We start from the raw sequence: 20,484 nt of genomic DNA, 5'->3' as shown, positions 1-20,484 counted from the left end.
GTTTAACATCGGAGCCCAAATGTCTATAATAGCTCTCCATTTCCTTGTTCTGTGATTAAATTATTTCATTATTACATAAATCCAGAATGAATTTCCCTATGCAAGTTTATACTGTCTAATTCATAAATCAGTGAGGTAGGCTGTAAAGTTAGACTGTTTTGAGCCGTTTGGCAATCAAATGTTCCTATTTCCACTATAAAAGTCTTTCTTATTCCATAATGAAATCATAAACTTAATCTGATAGACCAAAATCTGCATTTAGGTCTTTATTTTTTAAGCACTGATTTTGAGAGTTTGGAATGTTTACATTTAAATATGGCCAAATATATTTAAAGTCAGTTAGAAGATTTAGCTTAAATACAGGAAGACCTCAGTTATGAATTATTTTGATGCACAGCTAATGCAATCATCTTAAATTAACAGCTTTCTTTAGTAAAAAGAAGATCCCTCTTTTCTGTTTATTGATATTCATTTCTCTTTATTGATATTCATTGGGATGGAAAAAGAGATGGAAGGAAGAAATCTGGTCTGTAGTGAACCTGGAATGCCCAGAAGTCCTAGCTTGATAAGCAAAATACAGGAGCACTTTTCGATGATGATTATAAGATCCTCTCCTTTGATGGTAATTTGTTTGTTTCCTAAATTGTTCTTTTTTTCCCCCTCTACTCATGAACACAAATCTACTCTGTGGGATATGAGGCTGCAAAATATGGGACCAGGAACCTGCCAGACAAAAGAACTAGAACAATTTAGCTATTACAATCACTGTTAAGCAACTCCACTGCTTCTAGTGGTAATATGAGTAATGAGGTCATACTCTCCTCTATAAAATGTGCATCATCAACACATAATGATGTGGAGCATTTCAACAGGTACCCATGTTAGACTGTTCTTACATATTGGGGATTCAAAATATGAGATTACTGGAAAAGAGAAAAAAATTACAGATTGAAGTATCTGTGTAGTCTTAAGAATTACAGACATTTACATGGCTATTTAGACACAGTTATCACGGCTCCTACAATGATTTAGAGATACATACAAGGTAACTGGCACATTAACATATGTGGAATTAGGGGAAAAAAAGAAGAAAATAAGAAAACTAAGCCAAGTTCATCTTCAAACATCCATACTGAAAATTCTACTTGTCTAAATTAATTCGTTCATGTAGGAGTTCCCAGCTATATTTTCTACTTTCACTCATTTCCCATAAGAGTAAGCAAACAATCAATATAGGAAAGTCACCAAAGTCTGACTTCCACCTCAACTTCCTCCCATTGAAATCTTGTCACCGCCATAGGTGAGAATGTCAAACAGTGGTGAGAAGTGTGATGTGAAAAAAAGAGACTGCTGCTACTCAGCCATTACCAGTAATGAACTATCGAAAGTTCTCAACCTTAGCTACATATTAGAATAACTCAGGGTGGGGAGGAGTTCCGAAAAATTCTGATGACTGAGTCCACCTAGAGATTCTGACTTGATTGGCCTGGGGTGCAAAGCTGGGTACTTGGAATTTTGCTTCCAGACCTTAGGTGATAAAACTAAATCTCTGTATTTCACAATGTTCTTTAGGCAAATTAAATAGAGTAAACAACTCTATTCATGCCATGTGCTTCTCCGCAGTTATCAATTTGATGATTTTATTCTGTAAAGTTGTTTCGAAGAAACACTCATAGGGTTTTTTATATTTAGTCATACTATTTTTGAAATATGTCTTAAATTTTTGATTTGTATATCTAGAAGATAAAATTTCTATATCTAGAAGAGCTTTCTCTATTTGCTTTACTCTATTTGAATCAATAAGATGTCATCTTAATTTTGTACTTTAATAAAAACCTCTCTTTAAATATGCTGGCATTTTGATGCTGTAGTCATATGATTTAAGAATTTGGTTTGGTTAAGAATTATTTTTTTGAAATAAAATACTCGAGTCAACGTATGCTCTGATATTCTAGCAGTATGTAGTTTTATTGTCTAAAAGGTTAAACTTTATTCCTGTAAGTTCATGACACTAAATAAAAAAGTAAAATATGTTTAATCTGATTTAGAATCAGAAGGCTCAATTTGCTCATTATGACAGATAGCTGGTCAATGAACATGCAGAGGCAGCTCATTGCTGCCCTATAGTCCTAAATGCAAATAGAATGCAAGGAAGTGCCTTGCTCTACATCTACTTTTACATATAATAAGAGTATACCTGTCAAAATGTTTTACACATTGCACACATTTCCTTAATGCTGAAATTTGTTTATACCTGAGAATCTCAAACTATCTTGAAAGGCAGAAAAAGGGAAACTCTTTTTAACAGATTTAAATTTAGTAGTAAAACTACCAGTGCACCACACGGTGGAGTCAAACATCCACAAATCTATGTGACCAATATGTGACAGGAAATCTGAGCACAGATTTAAGATGGCCAAATATGGTAACGCCATTCACTTTGTCCTGCTTCTCCGCGATGTATTAAAACAAGTACTCGGTTTCTGAAAAGGGAAAGCTAAGCCTATTAATCTTTTAATTAGCAATGAACTCTTCTGCAAATTTACAGAAACACACTGGGTATAAATTTTCATTTATACATAGGCTTAAATTTACCCCCCTTATATCTACTTAGAAAAACGTCCTTTGATGGTATTCTTAGTAGGTTCTTTGTCTGACACACTGTGCTTAAGTGCTTACTTCACAGACAACCTCTTTATCCTCTACTTGTTTCTTCCAAAGGAGATTCAAATTGAGCTTCAGGAAAGCCAGTCCTTGAAGTAAATCTGAGTACTTGATAACTCTGTTCTAGAAAACAATTCACTTTGCTGTCATCTTAAAATAAAATCTTGGAGAAGAATGTTTCAAGAGCTTTTGGGCGGCTTGCATTTTCCAATATTATATATTACCATTTGGGGAATTCAAAGTCAAGAATCATCTTGAAAATGCAGGTGCAACCAGAAATGTAGGGAAAATTAGTGGGGAGAGGGCCTCGGGGATGGACAGATAAGCTTCTAATGCTCCTCGCATTATATTGTATCGGTCTGAGTTATCCTTGGGTATTGGGTTCATACTATGTATATAAGATGTGAAAAGTAGCTATCTATAGTTACTGTAGATATAGTAGCTACCTGATAGTACCTTAGTATCAGAAAATCCTGAAGACATTTAAATAATTCTTATGATATTTTACATACCTGTAAATGTTATTTAAAAATAGAAATACAGCATTACTTCCCAAGGTGAAAGTTAATTTAGATACAGACTAAATTTACTTGGTATAAAGCTGACTTAGATTTATTTTCATTCCTAGTTTAACTCTCATTCTAGAAAAATTAGTTTAACACATTTCATAATTCAGATTGAAAAGTATTGAATGTATAGGTATGTGAGTAAATATGAGTATAGACATATTAGTATTAGTAATAAAATGCAAATTTATATCTCTAATTTCTTGTTATTAGCTACTTGCAACACATTAAATGTAGAATACAGGTCATATGAATTCTAATTCCAAGATAAAGATGAGTTGATAATAAAATATTTGATGCTGCATTTTTAATACTACCACCAAAAGTATTTTCTTTAAACTTGACATTCCTACGGTTTCCCTCTAGCTCAAGTATAGTTTGAAAATATTGATAAACAGCAGACTTCAGTGTGATACTGCCCTGGTCTTTTAAGTGTCTCTATTTCAAATTCCTCCATTATGTACGTTCAAAAATAAACCTTAGAGTACTAATATAGAGATCCTTTTTCCCCTTACCTCCAAATAGTCCAATCAGTTGATCAAATAACCCTTTGTACAACTAGATGAATAAAGTTTAAGTTAGAAAGTTACTAATGTCTTGTTCGGATAATAAAAACAAAAGAAAAGAAGCTCATTCCAGGTTCTACTTGCCTGGGCTTCCTGAGGCATTTGAGCTGCGTCCACTTTGTCAGCAATATAAGCTGCCAACTGCTTGTCAATGGATGAGAGGGACTCCTGAATTAAGTGTAAGGATTTTTCAATCTCCTGGGCAGACTGGATACTCTGTTCAAGCAACTTTTGCCTCCTCACGGCCTAAACAAAGAAGAAACAGGAATGAATCAGTTCAATATTTACTGGTGATAGTTTTTCTGCAATCCTTCTGCAAGGCAAATGAAGATTCTAGATTCTACCCCCATCACCTTTTTATAAGATAGATTTCGCAGCTTCCTGCCACTCATTCAGCTCTACTTATAAAAATGAAAATCAGAATAAGAAAAAAGAGTTAGCACACAGAACTGCAGGATCAGGAATCTCTGCAGGACAAAAGCACAGTATTATGTACATCAAGGCAAGAGGCTGGGAAAAACATTAGTGAAATCATCTCCGTCATTGCAATCTGTTGTTCTCAGGCCGAATGTTCCTCCTGATCTCATTATATAGTTCAAGAGATTTGGTTTACTTAGAATAGGGTCATCGTCATCACAATCCAATTCAAGATAGATAATCCACTTCTACCAGTGAGACACATATACAATCTGTTCAGAATCAGCTCCTTTTCAAAAACAGAATTTTAGATAACCATTTGGTTAAGGATTTATTTTAAATTCTATTTCAACCAGTTATGCATGGTCTTTTTTTTGCCTCTACTTTCTTTCACAATTTGGATTATGGAAATTGCTTGTGCAATTGGATTTGTGTTACTGCTGAAGTAGAACAAATAATAAGTAACCCTAATATAGCTGCAATTAATCTTGATTGTTACTATAAGCATGATTAGGATAATTTAACACTTTTTAAGTATAAATAGCATGCTGAACAGATTGCAGAGTCTCCCTTGAAGGATCTGCTAACCTTTAAAAGAGTAGTTACAAAAGGAATGGGACAGACAACTTATTGAGAATTCCTTAAGTTATTCATCATAATCAAGGATTTTTCCTCATTATACAATGTGTAGGCATGATTATCTGGTACAAAAGAACTATCCTTCCCACAGACCATGATTAGGGTTTTGAAAAGAACCCTGCTTTTTATATTATATAAAGAATATTAGATATTATATGAAGAATATAAATGTTGGCTCTTAAGTTTAAAAAATAGTGGAGATGTCAATGTCCTTTAATGAAGCCAACTTGGAACACAGCGTTACTCAAGTGAGAACAAGGCTAAAAGCATCTGGACCAAAGGAAAAGGAGCTGGAAGACCTACGATGCTGCAGGAGAAAGGTAGGTATTCTCAGTATTTCCACCTACACCATAAACCTTCAGGATTCTGTCCTAGGCTTTTCTTTCTTCTCATTCTATCCATACCCTTAGCTACAATTACACTTCATATGCTCACAACTCTCAACTCTGCATCTCCAGTCCAGATTTCCCCCTTTGATCTCTACATTTGCATATATACTGTCGTAAGTGACAATTCCATTTGGGTGTCCCACAGCCATCAAAACAACAACAGAACGAAATATGGACCCACTGTCCCACCTCCCCAACTTGCTTTTTCTCTTTCTCTGTATCTTTTTCCCTATCTCAGTGATTTACAATTATGGCCTTTATTAGCCATAATTTTGGATATTTCCTCTTCTTCTATCATATCCTTTACCATTTTGCAATTAGTGAGTCCATCGATCACCAATCCTTTCTTCTACCTCCTAATATTTCTTCATTCCATCCTTTTCTCCCTCTCCCCACCACCACCATTACTCTACTTGAGGTTATTAGCATCTCTTGCCTCAAACATGGTACAGGACTCTTGGCTGGAATCCTGCCCTGCCACTACTCATCTACAAAGAAGCTACAGTATTTTCTTCCTAAAATAACAATAATTATCTGCTTTAATCTTCTAGTGATTCCTTATTTTCCTTAGGATAAAAGCCGTACTCAATATGGCTCTAAGTCCTTTCACAGTCCCTGTGGTATCTTCTACTACTTGCTGGCACTATAGAGAAATTTATTTTTCATTTCCCAGCATATATTATGTTCCTCTTTACACTTGGTGCTAAACATGCTGTTCCCTTTTCCTAGAACAATCCCATGCCCAACTTCCTTTTATTGGCTAATTTACATTTATCCTTTGAGTCTTACCTTGGAAATGTGGACATCTCCCTCTCCAGGCGGCTGTCCCTAAAACCCGGTGTTCTCTCTTGCCCTTTTATTTCTGTCTCAGTATGTATCACACCATATTGTAATTTCCAAATGCCTAACTATGTGCCAGGCATCAGGGTGCTCTCAGGTTTTCTTTTCAAATTACTCAATAGATTCAGGCCTAACATTGAAAAATTGACCCTTGGCCCTAAGGCAAAAAAGGGATTCTTTTTAGTGGGCTGGGATTTTGAGAGACATTTGACTTCTCCAAAGTCTGGAGTGGGGATTTTCTCAAAAATTATAGATTCTTGCCTGTTCTGTTTCAATTTACGAAGAAAACGTCAGGCTCTTAGTTGAGAAAAATTACCTAGGAGTTTTAAAAATGTTATTAATATTTCTAGGAAATAAAGAAAGAAGAACAGATGTCAGATGACTGATTTTACAAAAATATCATAATATGGTTTATGATCATCTTTTAGTAAATGATACACTTATTTATTTTACTTATCTTTTTGTTTATAAGTACGTGTCAATGAGAGCTGGATATGTCAAATGTTTTGATCTCCAGCATTGTTCTGTTTTCTTTTCCCTAAGTAGTGAAACATTTTAGCCAATGTTAAAATTAAACCTCATTTCTTTGAGTGATTTTTGTAGTAGATGAACTAAAAAAACAAAAACAAAAGCAAAAAAACGCTATGTCCCAAATTCTGATGCATATAAAGGAAAACAACTATACATCCTTGAAATTTCTGCTTGGGGGACAGCATTAGTTGCCACTTTGAATGCTGCTACCTTGCCCAAGGTAAAACAATAAGGATTAACTATTTCCTCATGGACAGTGGCTGGGGGTGGAAGTCCTATAAGAGATGTGCTAAAACCAAACCCAACTCCCCTGGCTCTTCAGGAACTAACATGGAGACCCAAGAGAGGCCACTAATCTGCATTATTTACAGCCACACTGCACTGCACAGACTGTCCTGATCCAGAAGTTCTATTATCTGGAATTTGAAGTTCAATGGGCCAGGCACTTAATGCAACTATTTCCTTTCAGTTTTTCTTTGTCATCCAAGAAGAGGTTGTAATTTGCTCAAGTACCAAGTAATAAGAATACTCAATTTGTGCCATTTACAGCAACATGGATGTACCCAGAGATTATCATACTCAGTGAAGTAAACCAGAAAGAGAAAGACAAATATCATATGACATCACTTATATGTAGAATCTAAATATGACACAGATGAACTTATTTATGAAACAGAAACAGAATCACAGACATTGAAAACAAACTTTTGGTAACCAAAGGGGAAAAGGGGTGGGGAAGGGATAAATTAGGAGCCTGGGATTAGCAGATATGAACTACTATATGTAAAATAGATAAACAACAAGGTCCTACTGTATAGCACAGGGAACTATATTCAATATCTTGTGATAAACCATAATGGAAAAGAATATGAAAAAGAATATATGTATATATATGCATAACTGAATCACTTTGCTGTACAGCAGAAACTAACACAACACTGTAAATCAACTATACTTCCATTAAAAAGAAAAAGAATACTCAATTTGACTGAATTACGTTGCTGGGTTTGAGAACACTTTTGATTAGCTGTTTCCTCCTGTCTAATTTATGAGCTATTCTGAAGCTCCACTATTATGGTTATGAACACGTTGGACTCTGTTACTTTAGAATTCTCGCTATAGTCTTCAACTGTAAACAGTAAGTACTAAGTTTCTCTCATTCTAAGAGATGGAAATAAGACTTATCTCAAAAGGGTTTACAAAAGAGGTAGAAAACTGGCCTTTCCATCATTACTCCACCAGTCTCACTTATTCTAAACCTCTCTGAAAATTTAGGAGAGAATCATAGTCACAGTGAATCCGTGGCCCAGGGAGACAGTGTGATGGTTTTTTCTGTTCACTCCCCAAGGAGGTATAAACAGCGGTACTTCAACCCTTCTGCCCCAAGCAAATGAGGGGCACTCCAAGACCATCATTTATAGAGTCTGGGAGTACAAAGTAGATAGGATGACTTCTAATTAACCAACTTGGACTCTGCTTATGCAGCTGAATGCTTTATTTGCTTTCTATGACTACTGAGGGCTTAAAAAAGGATCTGAAATGATGGCATAGTAAAGAGAAGAGGCATCTTGTACTTCCCAATGCTTGGTGTGGCAAAAACATTTCCGTAGGTCAACTGGACACTGGAGGAGGCAGCTATGTTTGAGCTGTCTAACAGGAGCAGTGCATATGGAGCAAGAATACTCCAGGATAAAGACACTTGAAGACATTACAGAGCATGTTTTTCTTGTTAAAAAAAAAATGGGAAAACAGAAGAGCTTCTGTAAGACCTCTTAAGAGCCCACACTTGCACCCCAAAGAAAGCAAATGTTTGTGTCCTTATTACATATAATACATGAACACCACAAAATGCTACTTAAGAGGAGACATTTGCTCACTTTCCTTCATTCCTACTTCTCAGGCCAATGTAGAATAATGTCACCCAGGTGGGGTAAGGGAAGATGCTGGAAACTGATCATTCTTCCCTACTAGGGCAGTTCACTTGGGCTTAAACTGGAAACAACATTAAACTGAATATGAGATTGAAATTTTAAGCTGAACTAAACTTAACTTTTTTCGTGTCACAGAGACCAGAAAGGAATGGAATATACTCAGGATGCCAGTAAGAAAGATGAATAAAAAGATGAACAAACCATCTGCTTGAAGAAAAACCATTTCATGTTTGTGTCCTATCTGGTTCAAACTACGCAGCAAACTACTGACACAGTCCATGAATTCAGCACTTGATAAACTGAGGTAGAGGAAGAGGAAAAAGATGGCTATGAGGAACAGCGAGAATGTGGTTTGGTGCAAGACAGGAAATGGTTTATGGGAGGCATGAAGACACAGATAATGAAGGGCCTAGGAGCTACATTTGAAACACTGAGAATTATAGTAGAACAGCATGATTAGAAGACTTAAAATAGATATGTCAATGTCTTTGTCTTATACAAAGGCCAGCAAATTACACGTTTTATATCCATCTACTGATGTTCCATGTGTGGACTACTGCTACTATCAAATGCAACACTTTGCTTACTAACAGATAATTTCAGTGAATAATTAAAATTTCTGAAGCATAATTTGAAGGTCTTTAAGGAAGGATGCCATGAAAATGTCAGAAATTATTTTAAAACCTAGGAATGTTCTATTTGCCTCAGAAACCGGTTCTCCCAACTTTTAGTTATTCAGAACTGGCAGGAGAACATCCTCAAAGAAGGTGAAATGTAAGGAACACCCTGGGCCTCACCGTAGGCTTGGACTTCTTTGGGGTTGATGAGAGATGAGCATTTCATTTCTCAAGATTCTGTATCGTAGAAGAAAAATAATAGATCTCCACAAAGTTGCGTATAACATTTCTGCGTGGTTAGGGGTGCTTTTAGCAGGCTGAGGAAATATTTTTCAAGAAGAATCAAGATAATATTTTGAAAAGGGAATTAAATGGAGATTAAAAGAAAAGAAGAGGGAGAAGATAATTTACAGCAGGGAGGAGAATTTACAACTGCTCACAGTCCCAGCAACCATCAAAAGCTTCACTTTGTTGCTTTTTCTTGTTTTCAAGTTAGTATGTCTTACTTTTTCCTAAAGAAACAAGGGCCTACACAGTGTTCCTTGGACAAGAAAGACCAAATAAATAAAAACTGTTGCTTTAACCCACTTTAGGTTTAACTCATAAGGCGTTCTGGCACAATTGCTTTTTGTGGCATAGTTGTTAATGTGCTTGAGAGGCTATAAATAATTACATAGATGTGCACATGTATTTGTATACAGTCTTTTTTTTTTTGCGGTATGCGGACCTCTTACTGTTGTGGCCTCTCCCGTTGCAGAGCACAGGCTCCGGAGGCGCAGGCTCAGCGGCCATGGCTCATGGGCCCAGCCGCTCCGCGGCATGTGGGATCTTCCTGGACTGGGGCACGAACCCGTGTCCCCTGCATTGGCAGGCGGACTCTCAACAGAGTTTTTAAATATAAAAGAATATTACATTATTTACAAGGGCCTCTAGATTTATTTTTGTTAATGTCACTTGGTTTAACCCCACTGGTCAGGAAAACCCCCAAACCATGTGCATGGAGCTCCCTATAATTTCCTTTACAGGAAAAGATTATAAACGTTAAAACCACTGGTGTCATGGTTAATTGGAACTTCATCTGTTTTAGGTCTTTGCAGGTCACCGAAGTTCTTCTGTGACCTCTGAGGGAAGCATACTTGAAAGTAATGTTCAGGAATAACGTTATCAATGGAACTTGACATCAGATAGCCATGACTTTCAAGTCAAGCATTGATAGAATGGTCAATGAGCTGTACAGTAATATATCTAAGACATTTCTGGATTTTTGCTGCATCCATTCATCTTCATGGGTAGACAAATGAAATTGGTCTTCTGCCCTGACAGGAGCAAACTGATGTATTGTTTCAGCTTCAAAAAGAAAGTGATGGAAGTATAATACAGTAAATCTAGCAGGAATCTACAGAGTTCACCTAACCCCAGTCTTTTCAAGGTAACTTCAGAAGCCCCCCTGGTCAGTAAAGCTTCTCTGAACCAATGCCAAGGTGCTCTCTGATTGTACATGTGCTCATAATACTGCTCTAGACTTTAGGCAATTAATAATTTATAGATACTGTAAATAATTAAACTATCATAGAAAATTTCTCCTGATACAGAATGAGACAGAATCAGAGTCTAGGGATAAGCTGGGTCAGGATTAAGACCACAAGTTTAAGTAACATATAGAGCAAGTGTCCCCAACCCCCGGGCTGCAGACCCACGGCCTGTTAGGAACCGGGCCGCACAGCAGGAGGTGAGCAGTGGGTGAGTGAGCAAAGCTTCACCTGCCGCTCCCCATCGCTCACATAACTGCCTGAACCATATCCCCGCCTCTGCCCCGGAAAAAGTGTCTTCCATGAAACTGGTCCCTGGTGCCAAAAACGGTGGGGGCTGCTAACATAGAGTGTATATAAGAGTAAAAATCCAAATCTTGCAGTAAAATCAAGTTGTAGCATGAAGCAATGAGTGGCAATCCTACAAAAGTAGGAATGTAGCCACTGAAAAACTTAGTTGATTTCTGGCAATTGCTTCTGTTGTCCCAGAAAGCTACAAATGCAGCAACTCTCCCCTAATGCACGTATAGGTAGGGGGAGGCAAGGTGTCCCAATTAGAAAAACTGTAGGTCGTGCTTCCAAGCTGAGGTGGGGAGGTAATTACGCCAATGCTGAGGGAGAACCTACTGAGACCAACTGCAGATAGACTGGCAGTTGTATCAAGTTGTATCAACGTGTTATTGTCATGTAAATGAACTGGCAACTTGGTATTCCTCAGATATGGGCTGTGATTTCCCTTGGACACAGTCAGGTGACAGCAACCTCAGAGTGGAAGACCTCTTGGGGTTAGTCGAACTCTCCACTCAGGAATTCAGACTTTCAGGATAAAGCCTGCACAGAGTTTCTGGTCTCCGGGACTTCACAATGATGTGTGGGAAGTACATCCTTCACAGCCCCATTTACAGAGTAGCTAAGGATGGCTACAAGGTTTGGCTATGAGTAAAACAGTTTTCAGTCTTCAGGCAGTAGTCTCAAATATAGCCTCGATAACCAGAGATGATGCTTTTCTGATGTACATTAGTGATCTCTGCTGGATCTCTTTTACTGTGATGTAGGCCCATCATAGTCTGAAGCCAGTGTTCAGCTTCCCTTGAAATAAAATGCTCTAGACTCTCTTGACCTCTAAGGTCAATCACCAGTAGGGTTAAATTATACTCAGATTGGTGCCAACTAGATGTGGTATCTGAGAAACTGGAAAAATACCTCTCTCTCCTGGGATGTCTGGGATGACTGATCCTTTTTCATCCTTTCCATATGCATGAAGATTAACAATACTTATTGATCACAAATACTTCAGATGATTGCCGTGGTTCTGGAGAAGTCAAAGTGCAAGACAGAGTGTGTTTATGGCTTCCTGCCACACTACTTATCCACGCTTTACTAAAAAATACCTCAGGTATAGCTCAGTAAATAGCTGCACTATTGTGTCTGAAGATTATTACAAGGCTTGCAAATCTTTTGTTCTTCAAGTAGATGAGATAGAAAAGGATACAGATTTGTAGCAAGGAACTCCTGCCGGGGTCTTTGGCTGTGATATGATTCATTTGGCTGGGATGCACACCTTAAACAGCAGGAACAAGATGTAGAAAACAGCTGCTTTTGCTTTTACTTGCCAAATATGCTGTAAACTTATTGAGCAGTAGCCTGGGAGCACAGAAAGAAGACTCATGTGTGTTGATATAGGCAGGGGGAACAGATAAATACTGGCCAAGTGGTATATTACACTTAATTCCTTGTTAGAGACCAGGGTTGTCTGTCACTGAATGCTCTTGTGAGATATTAAGCTGGATGAAATAGACATAAACTGTTTCCAGCTTCCTCCTCTATCTCCTCCCCTCAGTGGTATCTTATCATCTGTAGGTGAAATCCATTGTGCTGCAGTTGTTTGGAGTGGGAGAGGATCAACCAGCTCTCAGTTGGTAGGCCCTCACGTGTAGGGTTGTTGCATTTCTCCTAAGTCAGATACAGCTGAAAATTAAGTTACAGCCAATGGTTACCACAGCCATGCAGAATGGCTTAGTGTCTTTCAAACTGGTCCCACAGGGAATGTCTGTTCCATCTAAAATGTGGTCCAGGAGGAAAAAAGAGGTAGTATATTGGGGAACACCCTTTATATGCCATCAAAAGTTTGGCATGATTTCCTAGAAAGTGCTCATTCTACTCCAGCAGAGAACTGTGGCCTTGAAGGAGAACCACTGTTATCCCTGCTTGGTTTAATTGTTCAGGTGTTGAAAATGAGCTTCATCTCTGGAATAAAGAGAACACTCAGCTCTAAAGAGCAGTGGATGGATGTAATAAAGTTAATGGTCCACTCTGGGAATGATTCTGAGACACAGGGCACATTAGGAAATCGGACTGCCTTAAAACAATTCATGCTCAGGTAAAGGTCAAGGCCAGAGTTCTAAACCTGAATAATCATCAGAACCTAGAGGAACTTTTCAAACTACAGTTCTCAGGCTCAATCAAATTCTACTAAATTAGAAATTCAAAGGTAGTCAGAGGGAATAACATATAGACTAAAGTTCCTGTAACCCTTCCATCTGTGTGATTTTGATGACTAGCCAGATTTGAGAAGAATTATCAAGAGTGAAGTTTGAAAGAAAAGTTGCCTTAAATAAGAATTAAATAATACAGAGAAATGCAATTAATTGGGCTCACCACAAAGAAGAGGGAAGGACAAAGTACCACTGAATTGGGCACTTCTCAATGCAGATCAGAAAACAATATGAAGTTGTTAAGGCAGAGGCAATAAAGCACTTCTTGAATTTTATTTGATACTTTCAATGGAAACTCCCTAATGAATATGTGTATTCTATGACTTAAAAAACACCTTGATGAATTTGAAAAATATTTGTATTCCTCATTCCATACATGGATGGCTCTAAGATACTAGAATACAATGCAGAGTTGTTTACTGTTCCTTCTCCCATTTCTTTCTTTTAAAAAAATGAAAGTAATTTTTACTAGCACCAAGCAATTTTAGTGACAATTTGCCTGAATATTAAAGAACAGTTTTGATCATTCAACCCTAAGAATATATGTACCTTGACAAGAAAATCGGTTTAAAAAGAATCTAGAGTGGAAAAGTAAGATGGACAAGACAGATGAATATTACTTTGAGAATCACATTTTATGTTATAAGAATTAAACATTAGTTGTAAGCTATGATGGACAGAAGTAAAAGTTATAGACAAGCCTAACTTCAAAAGTCTCACTTTGAGAAAAACTCCAAGAATTTTTATGAAAATGTACACAGATAACAAATTTAAAAGAAGATTTTGTTATCGAAAAATTCATTCCTAAAAGACTACTTTACCAATCTATACTAATTTAAAAATTGCAAGTGATTAGTCTTTAGGTCTTAATATCACATGTTTTTCATTTAAATAGTAACTTTCCCTTTTGCTATTCTAACTTTAGAGGAAGGAGTTCAACCACTAAATTGTAAGAAATGTGAAGACAAGAAACTCCTAAAAAAATATTTGTAATCGGGAGACCTTCAAGATGGTGGAAGAGTAAGACGTGGAGATAGCCTTCCTCGCCACAGACACATCAGAAATACATCTACACGTGGAACTGCTCCTATAGAGGACCCACTGAACGCTGGCAGAAGACCTCAGACCCCCCAAAAGGGAAGAAACTCCCCACGTACCTGGGTAGGACCAAAGAAAAAAAGAATAAACAGAGACAAAAGAACAGGGACGGGACCTGCACCAGTGGGAGGGAGCTGTAAAGGAGGAAAGCTTTCCACACACTAGGAAGCCCCTTCGCGGGCGGAGACTGCCGGTGGCGGAGGGGAAGCTTCGGAGCCGCAGAGGAGAGCGCAGCAACAGGGGTGCGGAGGGCAAAGCGGGGAGGTTCCCGCAGAGAGGACAGGTGCCGACCAGCACTCACCAGCCCGAGTGGCTCGTCTGCTCACCTGCAGCGGCGGGCGGGGGCTGGGAGCTGAGGCTCGGGCTTCGGTCAGATCGCAGGGAGAGGACTGGGGTTGGCGGCATGAACACAGCCTGAAGGGGCTAGTGCGCCACAGCTAGACAGGAGGGAGTCCGGGTAAAAGTCTGGAGCTGCCGAACGGACAAGAGACTTTTCCTTGCCTCTTTGTTTCCTGGTGTGTGAGGAGAGGAGATTAAGAGCGCTGCTTAAAGGAGCTCCAGAGACGGGTGCCAGCCGCGGCTATCAGCGCGGACCCCAGAGACGGGCATGAGACGCTAAGGCTGTTGCTGCGCCACCAAGAAGCCTGTGTGCAAGCACAGCTCACTCTCCACACCTCCCCTACTGGGAGCCTGTGCAGCCAGCCACTGCCAGGGTCCCGTGATCCAGGGACAACTTCCCCGGGAGAAAACACGGCGTGCCTCAGGCTGGTGCAACATCACGCTGGCCTCTGCCACCGCAGGCTCGCCCCGCATCCGTACCCCTCCCTCCCCTGGGCCTGAGTGAGCCAGAGGCCCCGAATCAGCGGCTCCTTTAACCCCGTCCTGTCTGAGCGAAGAACAGACGCCCTCAGGCGACCTACACGAAAAGGCGAGTCCAAATCCAAAGCTGAACCCTGGGAGCTGTGTGAACAAAGAAGAGAAAGGGAAATCTCTCCCAGCAGCCTCAGGAGCAGCGGATTAAATCTCCACAATCAACTTGATGTACCCTGCATCTCTGGAATACCTGAATAGACAATGAATCATCCCAAATTGAGGAAGTGGATTTTGGGAGCAAAGATATATTTTTTTTCCCCTTTTTCTATTTTTCTGAGTGTGTATGTATATGCTTCTGTGTGTGATTTTGTCTGTATAGCTTTGCTTTTACCATTTGTCCTAGGGTTCTGTCTGTCCATTTTTTTGTTTTTTTAATTTAAAATTTTTTTCTCTTAATTATTTTTTTTATTTTTCAGTTTAATAACTTTACTTTATTTTAGTTAATTTATTTATTTCTATTTTTTTCACCCTTTTATTCTGAGCCGTGTGGATGAAAGGCTCTTGGTGCTCCAGCCAGGCGTCAGGGCTGTGACTCTGAGATGGCAGAGCCAACTTCAGGACACTGGTCCACAAGAGACCTCCCAGCTCCACGTAATATCAAACGGCAAAAATCTCCCAGAGATCTCCATCTCAACGCCAAGAGCCAGCTTCACTCAATGACCAGCAAGCTACACATGGACACCCTATGCCAAACAACTGGCAAGTCAGGAACACAACGCCATACATTAGCAGAGAGGCTGCCTAAAATCATAATAAGGCCACAGACACCCCAAAGCACACCACAAGATGTGGACTTGCCCACCAGAAAGACAAGATGCAGCCTCATCCACCGCAACACAGGCACTAGTCCCCTCCACCAGGAAGCCCACACAACCCACTGAACCAACCTTAGCCACTGGGGACAGACACAAGAATCAACGGGAACTACGAACCTGCAGCCTGTGAAAAGGAGGCCCCAAACACAGTAAGTTAAGTAAAATGAGAAGAGAGAAAAACACACAGCAGATGAAGGAGCAAGATAAAAACCCACCAGACCTAACAAATGAAGAGGAAATAGGCAGTCTTCCTGAAAAAGAATTCAGAATAATGATAGAAAAGATGATCCAAAATCTTGGAAATAGAATAGAGAAAATACAAGAAACATTTAACAAGGACCTCGAAGAACTAAAGAGCAAATAAAAAATGATGAACACAATAAATGAAATTAAAAATTCTCCAGAAGGGATCAATAGCAAAATAACTGAGGCAGAAGAACAGATATGTGACCTAGATGATAATTAGTGGAAATAACTACTGCAGAGCAGAAGAAAGAAGAAAGAATGAAAAGAACAGAAGACAATCTCAGAGGCCGCTTGGAAAACATTGAAAGCACCAACATTCGAATTATAGGGGTCCCAGAAGAAGAAGATAAAAAGAAAGGGACTGAGAAAATATTTCAGGAGATTATAGTTGAAAGCTTCCCTAATATAGGAAAGGAAAGAGTTAATCAACTCCAGGAAGCACAGAGAGTCCGATACAGGATAAATCCAAGGAGAAACATGCCAAGACACATATTAATCAAACTATCAAAAACTGAACACAAAGAAAAAATATTAAAAGCAGCAAGTGAAAAACAACAAATAACACACAAGGGAATCCCCATAAGGTTAACAGCTGATCTTTCAGCAGAAACTCTGCAAGCCAGAAGGGACTGGCAGGACGTATTTAAAGTGATGAAGGAGAAAAACCTACAACCAAGACTACTCTATCCAGCAAGAATCTCATTCAGATCTGATGGAGAAATTAAAACCTTTACAGACAAGCAAAAGCTAAGAGAAGTCGGCACCACCAAAGCAGCTTTACAACAAATGCTAAAGGAACTTCTCTAGGCAGGAAACACAAAACAACGAAAAGGCCTACAATAACAAACCCAAAACAATGAAGAAAATCGTAATAGGAATATACAAATCGATAATTTCCTTAAATGTAAATGGATTCAATGTTCCCACCAAAAGACATAGGCTGGCTGAATGGATATAAAAACAAGACCCCTATATATGCTGTCTACCAGAGACCCACTTCAGACCTAGGGACACGTACAGACTGAAAGTGAGGGGATAGAAAAAGATATTCCATGCAAATGGAAATCAAAAGAAAGCTGGAGAAGCAATTCTCATAGCAGACAAAATAGACTTTAAAATAAAGACTATTACAAGAGCTAAAGAAGGACACTACATGATAATCAAGGGATCAGTCCAAGAAGAAGATATAACAATTGAAAATATTTATGCACCCAACATAGGAGCACCTCAATACATAAGGCAATTACTAACAGCCATAAAAGGGGGAATCAACAGTAACACAATCATAGTAGGGGACTTTAACACCCCACTTTCACCAATGGACAGATCATCCAAAATGAAAACAAATAAGGAAACACAAACTTTAAATGATACATTAAACAAGATGGACTTATTTGATATTTATAGGACATTCCATCCAAAAACAAAAGAATATACTTTCTTCTCAAGTGCTCAAGGAACATTCTCCAGGATAGCTTATATCTTGGGTCACAAATGAAGCCTCGGTAAATTTAAGAAAATTGAAATCATATCAAGTATCTTTTCTGACGACAATACTATGAGACAAGATATGAGTTACAGGAAAAAAATCTGTAAAAAATACAAACACATGGAGGCTAAACAATACACTACTTAACAACCAAGAGGTCACTGAAGGCATCAAAGAGGAAATCAAAAAATACCTAGAAACAAATGACAATGAAAACACAACGACCGAAAACCTATGGGATGCAGCAAAAGCAGTTATAAGAGGGAAGTTTATAGCCATACAATCCTACCTTAAGAAACAAGAAACATCTCAAATAAACAACCTAACCTCACAGCTAAAGCAATTAGAGAAAGAAGAACAAAAAAACCCCAAAGTGAGCAGAAGGAAGGAAATCATAAACATCAGAACAGAAATAAATGAAAAAGAAACAAAGGAAACGATAGCAAGATCAATAAAACTAAAAGCTGATTATTTGAGAAGATAAACAAAATTGATAAAGCATTAGCCAGATTCATCAAAAAAAAAAGGGAGAAAACTCAAATCAATAGAATTAGAAATGAAAAAGGAGAAGTAACAACTGACACTGCAGAAATACAAAGGATTATGAGAGATAACTACAAGCAACTCTATGCCAATAAAATGGACAGCATGGAAGAAATGGACAAATTCTTAAATATGCACAACCTTTCGAGACTGAACCAGGAAGATATGGAAAATATGAACAGACCAATCACAAGCACTGAAATTGAAACTGTGATTAAAAATCTTCCAACAAACAAAAGCCCAAGACCAGATGGCTTCACAGGCGAATTCTATCAAACATTTAGAGAAGAGCTAACACCCATCCTTCTCAAACTCTTCCAAAATATAGCAGAGGGAGGAACACTCCCAAACTCATTCTATGAGGCCACCATCACCCTGATACCAAAACCAGACAAAGATGTCACAAAGAAAGAAACTACAGGCCAATATCACTGATGAACATAGATGCAAAAATCCTCAGCAAAATACTAGCAAACAGAATCCAACAGCACGTTAAAAGGATCATACACCATGATCAAGTGGGGTTTATCCCAGGAATGCAAGGATTCTTCAATATATGCAAATCAATCAATGTGATACACCATATTAACAAACTGAAGGAGAAAAATCATATGATCATCTCAATTGATGCAGAGAAAGCTTTCGACAAAATTCACCACCCATTTATGATAAAAACCCTGAAAAAACTGGGCATAGAGGGAACTTTCCTTGGCATAATAAAGGCCATATACGACAAGACCCACAGCCAACATCGTCCTCAATGGTGAAAAACTGAAACTGTTTCCACTAAGATCAGGAACAAGACAAGGTTGCCCACTCTCACCACTATTATTCAACACAGTTTTGGATGTTTTAGACACAGAAATCTGAGAAGAAAAAGAAATAAAAGGAATCCAATTCGGAAACGAAGAAGTAAAGCTGTCACTGTTTGCAGATGACATGAGACTATACATAGAGAATCCTAAAGATGCTACCAGAAAACTACTGGAGGTAATCAATGAATTTGGTAAAGTAGCAAGATACAAAATTAATGCACAGAAATCTCTAGCATTCATATACACTAATGATGAAAAATTGGAAAGTGAAATTAAGAAAACACTCCTATTTACCATTGCAACAAAAAGAATAAAATATCTAGGAATAAACCTACCTCAGGAGACAAAAGACCTGTATGCAGAAAATTATAAGACACTGATGAAAGAAATTAAAGATGATACAAATAGATGGAGAGATATACCATGTTCTTGGATTGGAACAATCAACACTGTGAAAATGACTCTACTACCCAAAGCAATCTACAGATTCAATGCAATCCCTAACAAACTACCACTGGCATTTTTCACAGAACTGGAACAAAAAATTTCACAATTTGTATGGAAACACAATAGACCCCGAATAACCAAAGCAATCTTGAGCAAGAAAAACAGAGCTGGAGGAATCACGCTCCCTGACTTCAGACTATACTACAAAGCGACAGTAACCAAGACAGTATGGTACTGGCAGCAAAACAGAAATATATATCAATGGAACAGGATAGAAAGCCCAGAGATAAACCCACGCATAAATGGTCACCTTATCTTTGATAAAGGAGGCAAGAATATACAGTGGAGAAAAGACATCCTCTTCAATAAGTGGTGTTGGGAAAACTGGACAGCTACATGTAAAAGAATGTAATTAGAACACTCCCTAACACCATACACAAAAATAAACTCCAAATGGATTAAAGACCTAAATGTAAAGCCAGACACCATCAAACTCTTAGAGGAAACCATAGGCAGAACACTCTATGACATAAATCACAGCAAGATCCTTTTTGACCCACCTCCTAGAGAAATGGAAATTAAAACAAAAATAAACAAGTGGGACCTAATGAAACTTCAAAGCTTTTGCACAGCAAAGGAAACCATAAACAAGACGAAAAGACAACCCTCACAACGGGAGAAAATATTTGCTAATGAAGCAACTAACAAAGGATTAATCTCCAAAATTTACAAGCAGCTCATGCAGTTCAATATCAAAAAAATAAACAAGCTAATCCAAAAATGGGTAGAAGACCTAAATAGACATTTCTCCAAAGAAGATATACAGATTGCCAACAAAACATGAAAGGATGCTCAACATCATTAATCATTAAAGAAATGCAAATCAAAACTACAATGAGGTATCACCTCGCGCCAGTCAGAATGGCCATCATCAAAAAATCTACAAACAATAAATGCTGGAGAGGGTGAGGAGA

At 38.3% G+C, this 20,484-nt stretch overlaps 1 protein-coding gene across 1 annotated transcript in view; it reads right to left on the bottom strand.

The window, feature by feature from the left end:
- Positions 1-2,239: 2,239 nt before the first annotated feature.
- The window catches only part of LOC149744371 (dystrophin-like), a 108,782-nt gene continuing 90,537 nt past the window's right edge, over positions 2,240-20,484 (bottom strand). The window contains exon 13 of the mRNA XM_089904646.1: positions 2,240-4,042. Within this exon, the coding sequence (XP_089760772.1) occupies positions 3,809-4,042 (234 nt within the window). The 3' untranslated portion in view covers positions 2,240-3,808. The remainder of the gene's footprint in view (positions 4,043-20,484) is intronic.

The sequence above is a fragment of the Delphinapterus leucas genome, chromosome X (assembly GCF_059928025.1).
Source record: "Delphinapterus leucas isolate spDelLeu-1000000601 "Yukka" chromosome X, BTC_Dleu_Yukka2, whole genome shotgun sequence".
Classification (NCBI taxonomy): domain Eukaryota; kingdom Metazoa; phylum Chordata; class Mammalia; order Artiodactyla; family Monodontidae; genus Delphinapterus; species Delphinapterus leucas.
The sequence above is the reverse complement of the archived record's forward strand: the minus strand, read 5'-3'. Positions and strand labels throughout refer to the sequence as shown.